The following is a 13,985-nucleotide window of genomic DNA, read 5'->3' as shown; positions in this document are numbered from 1 at the left end:
CCTAATGTGAGTGTGCTGCTCTGTGTGTTCCAGACGAGGGGTTTTAACTCCTCCGCTGGTTGCTTTCGGAAGGTCCTAAGAGGGTGAGAGGAAGACATGACGGCAGGAAAACAACAGCAACAACAACAACCTCTGTCAGGCGCCATGACGAAGCAAAAGTAGCTCAGGCGATCGAAATGTCGGAATCACAATTGAGGACGTGTTAACCTGGATTATCACACACACCGCCACACAAGTGTGCTTTGTCGCCTCTTAATTCACGTCCAAGCTGTGCCACCCGCTACCGTGACGAAAACACGTGGAAGTTTGGAAAAGAAAAGACTAAAACATCAGGTGCATCTCAGTAAATTCAAACGTCATTCAAATGAATTCAATAGTGAAACTCATATAGTCTGTCAGAAGCTGCGTTTCCTTTGACCAATGATTGCGCAATTTCACATTTCGAAAATAAATTTGCTCAACACGCCTCTAAAAAAAAACAAAACAACTCTCGCTTTTTAAATAAAATGTTTTGCAGCTCTGGGTATTTTTTTTTTATTTTATTTGACCGAATCAAAGCTGGTTTATTTTTTTTTGGAAAACTGCCGTGACTCGATGGGACCGCTATTCACGTCACACCAGTCATGAGATCGACAACTGGACGTTACCACTGGCGCAAAACACTAAGAAGAAAACAGGAAGTAGTGGCATGTTTCTAACGACTCATGTGAACAAGTTTATTCACATGTTATTTTAATTGGGTTTCTCATTCCATGGAAACACAGCAATTACAAAATTGTGGGGTGTTTTTGTTCCAACATGAGCAGAAATGTCGACAGAGTTTTGCGCACATTTCTAGCAGAAACGAGGCTAGAGCGATGCAGTCCAACCATTTTGTTATTGTTGATTTTGATAGCTAATGAAAAACCAAATTTCAGTTGCTTGGGAAGTTTGAATATGTCATAAGACCAATTAAAAGAAAATCTGAAATGCCATATTCTAAGAAGGTTGTCCTTGTACCGCAGAGTGAATGCATTCAGTAGCTGAGCTGGACTTCTTTTGCAGCAATGCGGTGCGGAATGATGATATAATGGAAGCCTGGTGCAGTCGCACCATGGATGCTAAAGCAGGTGTTGGTACTACTGGAAGTGTGTGTGGGTGTGTGTGTGTGTGTGTGTGTGTGGGAGGGGGGGGGGGGGTTCAAGTCCTGCCCAGAGCCGGATTTACAAGGATGTGCGCCCCTGGGCTGCAGACAGTTTTGGTACCCTATCCGATAAGGAAATATTCAATTACTAATGCAAATTACAGTGAATCAATAGGTAGTCCTAAACACCAGCAGGTATATGAACTGATGCATCGTAGGTTTAATACGTCCTCTAGCCAACAACTCCATGTTATTCCCAAACAAATCTGCTATTACTGTATAATGTTCAAATATAAAAATAATAAATCTTGGGCCTACGTGTTCTACATAAAGTAGTGTTTGCAAAACATGCATTCAGTAACAAAAGAAAAAAATATATATTGGGGTGCCCAAGATTTTTGGGTGACCCCAATTTTTTGCGGGGGGGGGGGCACCCCTCCCCCCCCAAAAAGTTGGGGGCCTCTGGGCTACTGCCCCTGTAAGCCCTTTCTAAAGTGTGGTGTGAGTCCTGCGGGAAAATGAATAAGAATGGGAGACATTCTGTACTGACTGGAATTGATAAAGCACAGCAGGCTCACATCAGCAGGAACGTCACTCTGGACCTTAAGCAGAGTGGATTCTGAGCCTCTCTGCTCTTCCTACAAACTCTGGGACATTGACTTGAAAGTGAAATGCAAAATGCACAGCACCTTTTGTATTTTCATTGATGGTCGTTGCTGGACAACTGTCGAGTCAGAAGTTCACTGTGAAGGCCATAACATAGTACTCCCGTAGCACGTTGGTTTTATTGGCATAAGACTACATGATGCCAACGCTCCTGCATCACTTTTGCATGTGAGATACATAATTTGATCACTGGCTGCCATCGATGTCTTTTTATTTGCAAAAGATGGATGCTGAATGCTTTTATACACCACGTCTATAGACGTGCAACCGTTATGGAAACAAGACAAACTCCTCGAAACTGGAAGCTTGCCATACCTTCCTATTAACTGGCCCACTCATTACCTAGAGGAATAACCTCTAGATGGGTATTTGATCCATAAATATGGGAAAAAATAATAACATAAAGAGATGGTGATGTCAAGGTAGTAGCTTGCTCCGCTCTGTAAACTCCACACCCTTGATCCCAATTGAAACAGCATTCAGAGTGGGATCAAAACAGCTTGTTCAAAGATTAGCATGGACTTGACATTTCACAGCCGACAGGGAGCTGAACATGTTTACATTCTAAATCTTTTCAAATTGTTTTCTGTGATATTCTAATTTTGAAAACCAACATTTTGGGCCCTCGTTAGCTGCAAGCTAGCCTAGCCATTACCTTCTTGCACATTTCCGCTCAATTACGATCTCGCTCCGCAGCACAGCTCTGTACGAAGCAAATAACACGGAACAAGGCGCTTATTGTAGCTAGCATGAAGCTACAATCACCAAAATTCAGTTGGGCATGGACTCTGATGACATTTTAAATGTTACCCAGTCGCTAACAGGCAGACTAGACGCACAAAATCCACATCATCGTTTACGGCTTCACATTCTTGGCCCAGTAGAAATTCTACCGGAGGTAAACCTTGTAAACGGGAGAACTGTCTGGGCGAGATTTTAATGGAGCGGAGAAGCACAAGAAGGCTACGAAATGCTTGAAATGTGTCGTTTTGTGTGTAATGACTCTTCATAATATATGAGTTCCACTTTTTGAATTGAAATAGTGAGCGAACCATTGTAATTTTCTGAGCTGCACTTGTAGGAGTAAGGAGCCGGGATGACGTCATCCTCTCGGTGCGGGGGTGGCGTGAGGCAGAATTCCTAGCAAGGCCCCGGATGTGCCCTCAGCACAACGGCATTCTCCAACTTCACCGCCAACGTTTTTGGACAAAACATCTACACGTGCTCACTTACATACATACATACAACTTTCTGAATATTAATAATCTTGTTTTTTTTGTTGTTTTTTTTTTTTAAATCTGTGAATTTCCAATGCCGTTCACAACTTTCAGCGCCCTAAACTTGTGGCTATGAGTTTTTTTTTTTTTCTATCTTCTTTCTGTTAACTCGACGGAAGTGAGTGCGGGTGGGCGGTGGTATGGGTCTGGCCGCGTGGACTGATCTGAGACTGGGATGACGGGGTCGGTGGAGGGGTCGGTGGAGGCGCTGTCTGCTGCGAGTCGTTCGGCTGTGATGCGATGGGGAAAGTCCTGAGACACAGTGCGGCTCTAAGCTGCTGGCATAGGAAACGGGCGGGGAGGTGGTCAGGCAGTCCACGGGAGGCCAGAGTCAGGCTGGATATTACAACTGAACTGGTCGGGTTCAGTTCGGGTCGAGCGGCTCCCTGGCTCGCGCGAGGGAGCCGCTTACAGTGCAGTGGAGCTTCTGGCAGCTTGGCGACCGGCGGACGCGTCAGGTGAGGGGCCGCAAACTAGGCTTTATGAAAATCTCTCTCTCACACACACACCCACACATACTAATGTAATGACAGAACCCTGAACATCTAGACGGACATCTGAGATCGCCGATCCTCTACATACCACACCTGACCGCCCTTCTTTCCGACAGAAACTACGACAAGATGAGTGACAGGCAGCAGACACGGACGCGGCTAATGACAGATGCGTGTTCATCAGAGGAATCCACCCTGCACATCCGGCTGGACCGCCGCGCGGGGCGAACTCGTGTAAACAGACACCTTGTACACAGAAGGAATCGATATTGCATGATGACATAATCAGATCACAGTTCAAAAACAGGAAGATCCCAAATCAGAGCGAAACATAATAATAATACTAATAATAATAATAATAATAATAATAATAATAATAATAATAATAATAATAAAACCCAAACCAAAGCAATAGGAAGGAAGAGGGTTGGTCTCTATAAAAATGAGGAGTCTTTATAAGAAAAGCTACAAAAACTCAACGGGACCTCCGACTTCAGCATACAGCAAAAGGCACCACAATATTATTCTATTTATCTAACTTGTGAAAAAATTGGCACGTAATTCTCCTTTTTTCATCTCTCATAATGCTGTAAATCAAAAAACCTCACATATAAATATCCCCCCGTTATAAAAAAAGTCTTTGCTGTTAGCTAGTAGACAATTTTTGCTGAAATGAAAATAAATATTTCATTTGTTTAGAATATCTGTCTGTTATACAAAATAAAAATATTTCTCCTAGGTGCAGGTCTCTAGTCCACTGGTTCTGTGAAGGAAGGAGGAGAGGAGGTGTGTGAGGTGGCGGGGGTCGTGGCGGGACGGGACGGGACGGGGTCTTACGGGTGGAGGTCCAGTCTTAAAGGGGCATGTTGTCGGCTTTGGAGCGCTGTGACTGGGAGCTGCGGCTCTGCCCGTTGCTGCGCGCGCTCGGCCGACTCAGCCCGCGGTGAGTCCGTGTGTCCGCGCCAGCCGACGAGCGGTACCCCGAGCCGGTCAGCGGCTGGTCCATGTTCATGTTCTGCATACTGAGGAAAGGCGTGCTCTCCCCGTCAGCGTCCTCGTCCTCCTCTTCCTCCTCGTCCTCCTCCTCCTCAGACTGACTGAAGCTCTGCGAGCTGTAGTCCCGAAAGCCCGCCGAGCGCTGGGACGCGTGTCCGTTGAGGCGGTTGCGCCGCGGCCGGCGCCGGCTCCGGATGGGTTCCCGGGAGGAGGCGTACTCTTGCGTCGTCTCGTAGGCTTCGTCGTCCGGGAGGTGGTAGGGGCTGGACGGCAGACTCCCTGTGCTCTCTGTCAGGTAGGGCCGCCGGGGTCGTCTGGGCTGCCTGTATAAACTTCCGTCCTGATGCGAAACAAGGGGAGCGAGTCAGTGACATCTGAGAACGAAACTTCAGAAACAGTTAATCGATTAAAATATTCGATAAATATTGAACATCTGGAAATCCTTGAAATGTTAAATGGGTGCAGAAACGTCCACGTATTTGCGATATAAAGAAGTGAGTGAAAAAAATATTAATCACAACACATATTTTCACAGTATTCCAAGTTTTTTTTGCAGCTCCGAGTCTTTTGTGACATGTCTCTACGTCTACTTAAGCCTGTCATGATAGACAATTCTGCTGGACGATCAATCATCCCAGTCGCTATTGTGATAACCGATAATGTTTTGAGGTTTTCAAGTAATATAATGATAATGGCATAACAATGCAAAAAAAAAAAAAAAAAACATGTTCAGAGATCAATGAACTTTAAATTCTACTGAAACTTTTAACACTGGAACTGGAAAACATTTTAAATATCCAAAAATAAATAAGCAAAACAAGAGAAACAAAATAAACAAATAAAATGAATTATGATGTCTATTTTTGTACACAAAACTGTCCTTCACCAAAAGGGCTAGTTGAGACCAAAACACCAGACTGAAGACTTTTATCATTCAGTTTTTAGTAGAAAGAGAGAAAAATGATAAATCATGCAAATGGAAATTAATGAGCTCGTTTTAATTTTACCATAAGATTCAATGGTTTATTGTTTACTGCAACAGGCCTAAATCTACAGACTAAAATGTTAGCTAATTCCTCTTAAGTAGCTCAAGCTTTATCGGAAAGGAAAGAGACAATCTGCGTGCATCGACTAGGCCATTGTACCACACAGACATGCTTTGATTGAAACCATCACATTGTACGTTTAGCGTTGTTGTTGTCCTGCTGGAAGGTGAACCTCCTGTCGCTGCCTCTAGAAAGGCTTTTTCCTCTGGTACGCCCCTGTATTTTGTCTCCATTCATTTTCCCAATAACTTTGGAAAGTTTCCCTGTTCCTGCTAAAAAACAAAATAAGCAAACCATGATGCTACCAACACCACCATCATTCACCATAAACATGGTGTGTTCAGGGCGATGTGCAGTGCTGGCTTTCTGCCACACGGCGTTCGCCCTGTAAGGCAGAAAAGTTCGCAGTTGGTCTCGTCCGATGAGGGAAGAGTCGGCCTGTCCTCCCACCAAAGCTGTGGATTTCTGCTGCTCCTCAAGAGATAAAAAAAAGACTTCTTGGCTAATTCTTCTAGTAGTGTTCTCCTTGCCTGGCCGGTCACTGTAATGTTTGAAGCTTGGGAAAGTATTTTACCAACAAATCTTGGTTTAATGCTGCCTCATGTTTTACTATGTTCGTTTCCCGCGAGTGCTTAGGGTTTTTGCATGAGTGTCCTCCACAGCCGGGCAGCTGGACGGGTCCTTTGGCTTTTGTCCGTCAGAAACTTTTCCATTTCACACTTGCTAGCAACGCTGTCTAAGCTAGCTGTGCTAGCCGGAGGAACAAAAAGCAGCTTCATACATTTGACTGGCAGCCAAGCAAAAAAGATGAGAGTGGCAAATAACATTTCAATAAATGATTTTAACGGATATTTTACAATAACGATTGAGAAATAGTTTAGATTACAACATAAAAAATTAGGATAAAAAAATTCTGATTAGACTTTTTTTAGTCAATATTTTTATTTTTGCATATTTTCCCCCCTTCATCTTTCCTCCATCTTTCTTAGGCCCTTAGCGGGCCCTGGTGGCCCGTCACTTTGAAAAACACTATTCTAACCGATCACCGATCTTTAAAAAGATTGATTTTGGCTCATACCAATTTTTTTGCCCGCAAAGTTGCTAAACACAGCGACAACGTTGCTGAGTTGGCAACAGGGAGGCAACTGTTACCAACCGCACACACATGCACACGTGACCTGGTGGTCGTTTCTGTCAGTCGGATACAGAAGTCAAAACCACTGTTTTCGGATTTTATTGTAAAGAATTTTGAAAATCCTACATCCCTGTCTTCCACTTCACAGTAATGTACTGTAAGAGGTCTCTTGTTCCCCGTCGTCTTTCCCTGCTACCGCCTAATGACTTCGCTAAGCGTGCGTCACGTCTGCCTACGTACTTCGGGGCATCTTAGCAGCGGTTGGTCGTCGTCTCTGTGGTAAGCCGCGGCAGCAGGGGGCGGGGAGAGGGCGTGGCTTGTGTTGGGCGAGGTGATCTGGAAGGTGGGCACCTGGGGCGGCAGAGGCGGGTAGTGGAACTCCACAGGAGACAGCCGTGCCGGCGTGGTCAGCGCCGACACGTATCTGGATGGGAAAAATAAAGACGAAAAGCAAACAGAGCAGTAACTGAAGCAGCAGAAAACATGAATCTGACTCTCAAATCAAGCTCTTTTAATATAATTGATCTCACATGAGTAAGTGCTTTAACGCAGACATTTCCCATGACTGTAATAAATTAGTTTTATCCTTCAGTTATTGCTACATTTGTGTAACTATAAATTCAAGTGCGAGCTGGGTTAACTTTTACCGAGTTGTGTGTTTCTACTACGGTAGTTTGAGAACAACAAAACAGAAAGCTGGATGGAAACATTGCAGAGACGTCAGACACTGGGTGTTTTCACACCTGATAGTGCGGCAGACTCGGTTCCATTGGGGGTCAAAGGTGCAACATTTGTTACATGTTAAGCTGCTGAGTTTTGCTTTCACACTGCACTGTGTCAAATGACACAAACCAATTGAAAAATCTGTTCACCTCCTTGCCTGTGGTGGCGCTGCACCAAGAGCCACTGAAAGAAACGACACAAAAACTTCTGAAGAAGACGCTGAGCGCAACTTCCTCCTCCACAAAATGTAACCGAAAATGGAGTGCCGTTAAATTTTGTAGGATTTCTCTTTTGTCTTTGGTAAGCAACCACAAGTCATTTATCCTGCTAGCGCTATCCCTAGCGCTTTTGTTTTGATTGTATTTACCCACAATGCCCAGCACTATAGTCCGCTTTCTGCTTTCGGAGCAGTCTCTGGTCTGTTCAGCATTTACACCACGCCGGAATTCACTTCAGCTGAACCGAGAACGAGGTATTTAAGCGGACCAGAGTTTGATCTGGACTTTCTAACAAACTAGAGTTCTGTTAAAGCGAACTAAACACGGCTGGTGTAAATGCAACCATCGTCTCAGTGATTCCTTTTTACCTGGTCATTCAGAAAAAAAACATGTAGTCAAATGATTCAAGTTCACATGTTAAATCAGACGAGATCGCCAATGAACGTCTGATACTAAAAAAACGTTCCTGAGTATATGTTTGATAATATAGACAAAATCATGTCAATGTCAGCTCTTGCTTACATCACACTTGTTGTCGATGCAGTTTTGCAGATGCTTAATGATTTAGTATTCTGAACCCGTTGTCCCAAAAGAAGCTTTTCTTTACCTGTCACTGTGAGGCGAGTCTCTTAGAGAGTCGTAAGAGTCCCCGTACTGCATCCCCATTCCTGACACGCCTGTGCAGCCGTAGTTGGCGGCCCGCCTCGCCATGCATGCCGGGCTGCTGCACTTACTGGTTCCCACGGAGCTGGAGAGCCCGCCCGACTGGCAGTCTGAGTTTACGCTCTCTGTCCGCTCCATGCTCCACGTCTGCTCCTCGTGTCTGCAGGTTAGCATCGGGCGTGAAAGGTTAAAGCGGCATAAGCAACGCTGAGCTGTGTTAAGTCTAAAGCATAAAATCTATGGCGACAGGTTAGGGCCATAACATTAAATCAATCAGTCAAGTTTATTTGTGTAGCACATTTCAACAACAAGGCAGTTCAAAGTGCTTCGCATCATAAAAAACACAAAAATACGACGTCATCAACAACTGAAACGTCACATTTTGCACAGTGCCGTCATTACGGCACTGTTGGTGTCAAAACGTTGGTCAGTGTTTCGTTATGGTTCAAAAGTCATTGTTGGGGTTTTAGAGTAGACTTAAAGGAACTCGGTGTTTCGCCTGTTTTCCAGTTTTCCGGATGTTTGTTCCAGATTTGTGGTGCACAGAAGCTGCATGCTGCTTCTCCACGTTTGGTCCTCCTGATCTTTGCTAACTTGAAAATAAATGGTTGAAAACTGACAGAAATGAGAGCTAAAGCTGAAAGCTAACTTCTGATCTAGAACTCCGAAATGAAAATAAATAAATAAATGAATTTAAAAAAATAAAGTTAGAGGGAGTGAAGCTAATAAAATAAATATATTGTCATATTCAGTAGATCAGAGTATCAATGAAAAGTTGTCCATGTGGATCCAGTCTCTCACCCAAAGATATCGATATCAGTCACAACAAGATAAAGACAATGGATAAATGGATGGATTCATTAAGTGTATTTCTTATGTTAAATATTTGTAGTAAGTCTTGTAGTCTTTATTGCTGTTATTTAATTGTAATTTTCTGCTTACCGTTAGTGAAAACACGACATTTAAGATTATAGCATCAGACTATTTTTAATACCAAAACGTGTTCTATAGGAAAAGTACAGTTGTAAACTGTAGTTGAGCTACATCAAAAATAAAGACAAGGTGACATGCTAACAAGCTAACAGCTCTGTGGTGTTTGTAGCTTGTTAGCTAGCATACTGCTACAAGACGCCTTTATCTTCTTCTTGTGACGAGACAAGAGTGACAGTAATCTGCTGATTAGGTTTAGCTACCAGCGATGATGAAAAGTTGATACTGTGTAAAATAGTGCCACAACAGACAACATTAGCTCGTAGCGCTGTTAGCTCTACAAGCTAACTGCCAGGCTTACAAACCACAGTCTGTTTGCAGACATCCTACTTTCTGGAAAAACAGAAACATTAAACTTACAAGTAAATACATTTTGAAAGTGTAAAAAAGCATGTAGAGGTAAAAAACATAAAATTGAGAGTTGCTAGAGAAATATTTACTGTATATTTCGCTACATTCCTAAAATAATGGCCTGTTTCAGTTTTTGCCAAAAGATGATATAGACCAAAGGAAACATAAAAATAAAAAAATCACTTTTGGCAAAAAAAATTACATAGTAAAATATTAAAGTTAGGCCTCCATATATAAAAAGTTTAATACTAAAACACTACACGGAATTACATTTTCATTCAAACTAATATCAAATTTGGCTTTACTTCTTTTGGGTTTGAAACATTTTTTTTTCTTGGTTTACATGGTTCAAGATAAAAAGTTTTTTCCATCATTTTGGCACTGATCTTGCTCCATAAAAAATAAAAACTTTTAATATGCCACAGTTTATTATTAAAGTACAAAACTTTTATTGGATTGGTTGATTTTGCTGCATCAGCGCTGGTGCCTTTGCCAACACACTTGGCTGCGTTTATTGTGTCCGGGTTCTAGCACGCGCACGTGTGTGTGTGTGTGTGCGGGTGTGTGTGCGTGTGTGGGCGTGTGTGTGTGTGTGTGCGTGTGTGTGTGTGTGTTTGGTCTACCTGGAACCATGTGAGGCAGTGGTGGAGTGATGGGAGCGGGTTGACATTCGACTGCCTGCATAGTTGCCAGCACCCTCAGCTCCATGGCTGATCACACACTCTGTCGTCGGGACGCTCTTTGGGATGTACTGCACAATCAAACATAACAACAATAACTTCCTGCATTTCCTGCCTCCCTTCTTCTAAAGCGCAAGAAATACACACGGCGATGCGGGGCGGACGATTAACACGCGCAAATCCGACAGCAATTACAAGGAGATGCTTCGGCGTTTTATCGGCTTCCGTCGCTGCTGACTCATGGCCGTTCTGTCTCCAGGAGAGCGGTAGGTGTTTTTCTGCTCTCTCCTTAACATCTATCAAGCATGTGGCACTAAATTTCCCCCCGTGTTGTCAGCGGATCAGAGTTTTATTAACACAAACACCCTCTTGGAGGCAGAGCTGCGCTGAGGGCTAAAAGAACTTTAATTGTTGTGTTAAATTTTAAGTCCCAAAGTGAAACGGTCTCCATCAGCAGCAGCGGCTAAGCAGGCAGCCGAGGCTTACTGCGCAGTTTGCCTCCTTTGTCCTTGCTTTAGTATTCATGAATTTCCCGGGGTATTTCTTATAGACACCAAAATTATAATTAAAGGGCAGTAAAATTTAATTAAACACAATGATATATCTGCTCTTATTTGAGCGTTTGCTGTAGGCCTCTCTGAAGATTGGACACCCTGTAAAAGCTCCAAACAAGAGATAAAATAATGGCTATTTGTAACGTGACGCTACATTCATGTTTCATGGGGAAAAAACCCAGAAAATCTCACCAAGTATTTTTGGTGTAGTTTGTAGTGCAAATATCTTAGTTCACTTGAAATAAGACAAAACGGACTCACAAGCAACTTTTCAGCAAGATAGAGGAACTTCTCTTAAGTCAATAATTCCTTTATATTGATATAGAATTATGAAATATTTTTGAACTTTTACATCAACATGAAACAAACTCCTATATTCTGCTGAAAAGTTACTTGTAAGTTAGTTTTGTCTTATTTTAAGTGTAATACAACATTTGCACTACAAACTACACCAAAACGTTTTGGGTCAAATTTACTCTTCTTGCAGTGTAGAATTATATCAATAGAAAAATAATTCTTCTTTTGCTATTTTGACCATTTCTCATTTTCTGGAAATAAACACTACATTTTTGCTTGGAATTTCATAGACATGCTGTCAGTAGTTCATAGAATAAAAGAACAATGTTCATTTTGCTCAAACACAGACCTATAAAGAGTAAAATCAGAGAAACTGATCCTTTTAATTGGTCTCAATTTTTTTTGCAGAGCTGCACGTTTAAAAAAAAAAAAAATCTAGCTTGATTTGCTAGACACCAACCGATTATATTTTATTTTATTTTATTTTATTTTTTACATTTAGTTATGTTGCAACCACAAGAATGTATGTATTTTATTGGAGTTTTACATGACGGTCAAACCCAAAGTGCCACATGACCATGAAATACAAAACTGCTTAGTAGTTTGATTTAATTTTATTTATTTTTTTACACATAAAGAAAATAAAAATCAGGCATTAGTATGGACTCCACCCCCGTCCTTTGTGGATAATTTGCTGGTCTGGCTGCAGTTCCAGCTGAAAGCCTTTGGGGTGCGTCTCCATCAGCTTTACACTGAACATTTAAAACAGCTCAAGCTGTTTCAGACCGTCTCTGAAGAGCTCATTTCTAATCTTACTGCAGATTTTTAAACAGATTTCAATGAAGTTGAACCTCCTTTCAAGTCTTTTGCAGCCTGTAAAAGTTTTTTTTCCCTCCATCATCTCCCTGTATTTGGCTTCCCCTCAGCACTAACTAGCTTCTCTGTAGATGCTGAAAAAAAGCGTCCCACAGCATGATGCTACCACCGCCACACTGTCTTCATGATTCTGTTTGCTCTCTAATGAACCTCGGACGCCTTCGCAGAACACACGGAAATAAATTACGCACAGGTCGACTTTGTGTACCAATGTAGCAGCGTCAGGAGGAACCTCGTTGTGGATTTCGTAAAATAAAGGGAGGAAATTACATCTTCACACCACACTTTTCAGATTTTTAGTAATAAAACTTTTTAAAAAACCATGAATCGCTTTCTGCGCACTTCAAAAATGATGCATCACTTTAAGCTGATCTGTCGCATAAAATCCCAAAGCAAATCACTGGTGTTAGTGGCTGTAATGTGAAAAAACGTATAAAGACAAAGGGATTGAATACTGATGGCATACAGTACAGACCAAAAGTTTGGACCCACCTTTTAATTCAATGAGTTTCCTTTATTTTCATGACTTTTGACATTGTAGATTCACACTGAAGGCATCAAAACTATGAATAACACATGTGGAAATATGCACTAAACAAAAAAGTGTAAAACAACTGAAAATACCCCTTATATTCTAGTTTCTTCAAAGTAGCAACCTTTTGCTGTGATTACTGCTTTGCACACACTCTGCATTTTCTTGATGAGCTTCAAGAGGTCGTCACCTGAAATGGTTTTCACTTCATAGGTCAACCTGCCCTGTCAGGTTAATAAGTGGGATTTCTTGCCTTATAAATAGTCATGAAAATAAAGAAAACCCATTGAATTAGAAAGGTGTGTCCAAACTTTTGGTCTGTACTGTACACTGTAAAAACACAAAATCTTGACATGTATTTCTAGTACAAATAACTTAGTACACCTAAATAATACAAAACTGACTTACAAGTAACTTTTCAGCAAGACACAGAAGCTTGTCTTAAGTCAATTATTCCTTGATATTGATGAAAAAGTACCAGTTCCACTGGCAGATAATTTTATTTATAACAAGGCAATATTCTTATGTTATAAAGCAAATAATCTGCCACTGAAACTTGTACTTTCTCATCAATATCAAGGAATAATTGACTTAAAACAAGTCCCTATTTTGCTGAAAAGTTAAATGTGTCTTATTTTAAGTGTACTAAGGCATTTACAGTAGAAACTGGACCAGAAATCCTCTGTGAGATATTGTGTCTGTGCGCCGTGATCATCAGCTTTACGTTTCGGGTCGTTTTCTGGTTTTTGAACCGGGTCTGTTGCTGATGAATTTCTGCCCGACCACCTGGAGATCGCGGCCGTTCGTTTCCACTCTTCGGCTCCGTCCTCCACGACGCTCCAACGGCGTCTTTCTGCCGCAAGTGACAAAAATCCCCCCGCCGCCGCCAAATCACACGCCGAGAAACGTTATTCTGTAGTTATGAAACTATTTGCCTGTGAAATCTTCCAGAGTGGCTATTTCCTCTTCATCACGCCCCCTCCTGACAGACTCTTCCTCTCTTCGATGCTCCTAACACTCCATCATGCTACTTGACCTGTTGCCAGATAACCTAATTAGTTTTCAGATTTTCCACCGGGTGATTTTTCTTCCTGTATTTTGTTTCCTGTGTCTAACTTGTGGCGACCTGATGTGTATTTAAAAAAATTATTTTTTTTTGTACTTCCCGCTGTGTGGACTCACATCGAGCATGGGGATCTCCTCCGGACCGGGCCCAGGGTGGTTGGGACCATTAGCCAGGACGCGGTTTGGCTGCTCCACGAACTGATTCTGGTTTTGATGTAGGTGACGCTGCATCTGATTCCTCTGCTTCCTGGAGAAAAATAATGTGTAAAGATGACAGAAAGCATTAAACTCTTTACTCC

At 42.2% G+C, this 13,985-nt stretch overlaps 1 protein-coding gene across 2 annotated transcripts in view; it reads right to left on the bottom strand.

Moving 5' to 3' along the window:
* Positions 1-3,071: 3,071 nt before the first annotated feature.
* LOC102236685 (pro-neuregulin-2, membrane-bound isoform) overlaps positions 3,072-13,985 on the bottom strand; it is a 71,030-nt gene continuing 60,116 nt past the window's right edge. For both annotated transcript variants that reach the window (XM_023328614.1, XM_023328615.1), the window contains 5 exons: positions 13,804-13,933; positions 10,306-10,433; positions 8,286-8,501; positions 6,978-7,161; positions 3,072-4,896 (listed from right to left, as the gene is read on the bottom strand). In XM_023328614.1, the coding sequence (XP_023184382.1) occupies positions 4,414-4,896; positions 6,978-7,161; positions 8,286-8,501; positions 10,306-10,433; positions 13,804-13,933 (1,141 nt within the window). In that variant the 3' untranslated portion in view covers positions 3,072-4,413. The remainder of the gene's footprint in view (positions 4,897-6,977; positions 7,162-8,285; positions 8,502-10,305; positions 10,434-13,803; positions 13,934-13,985) is intronic.

This window comes from Xiphophorus maculatus, chromosome 23 (genome assembly GCF_002775205.1).
Source record: "Xiphophorus maculatus strain JP 163 A chromosome 23, X_maculatus-5.0-male, whole genome shotgun sequence".
In the NCBI taxonomy this organism is placed as follows: domain Eukaryota; kingdom Metazoa; phylum Chordata; class Actinopteri; order Cyprinodontiformes; family Poeciliidae; genus Xiphophorus; species Xiphophorus maculatus.
The sequence above is the reverse complement of the archived record's forward strand: the minus strand, read 5'-3'. Positions and strand labels throughout refer to the sequence as shown.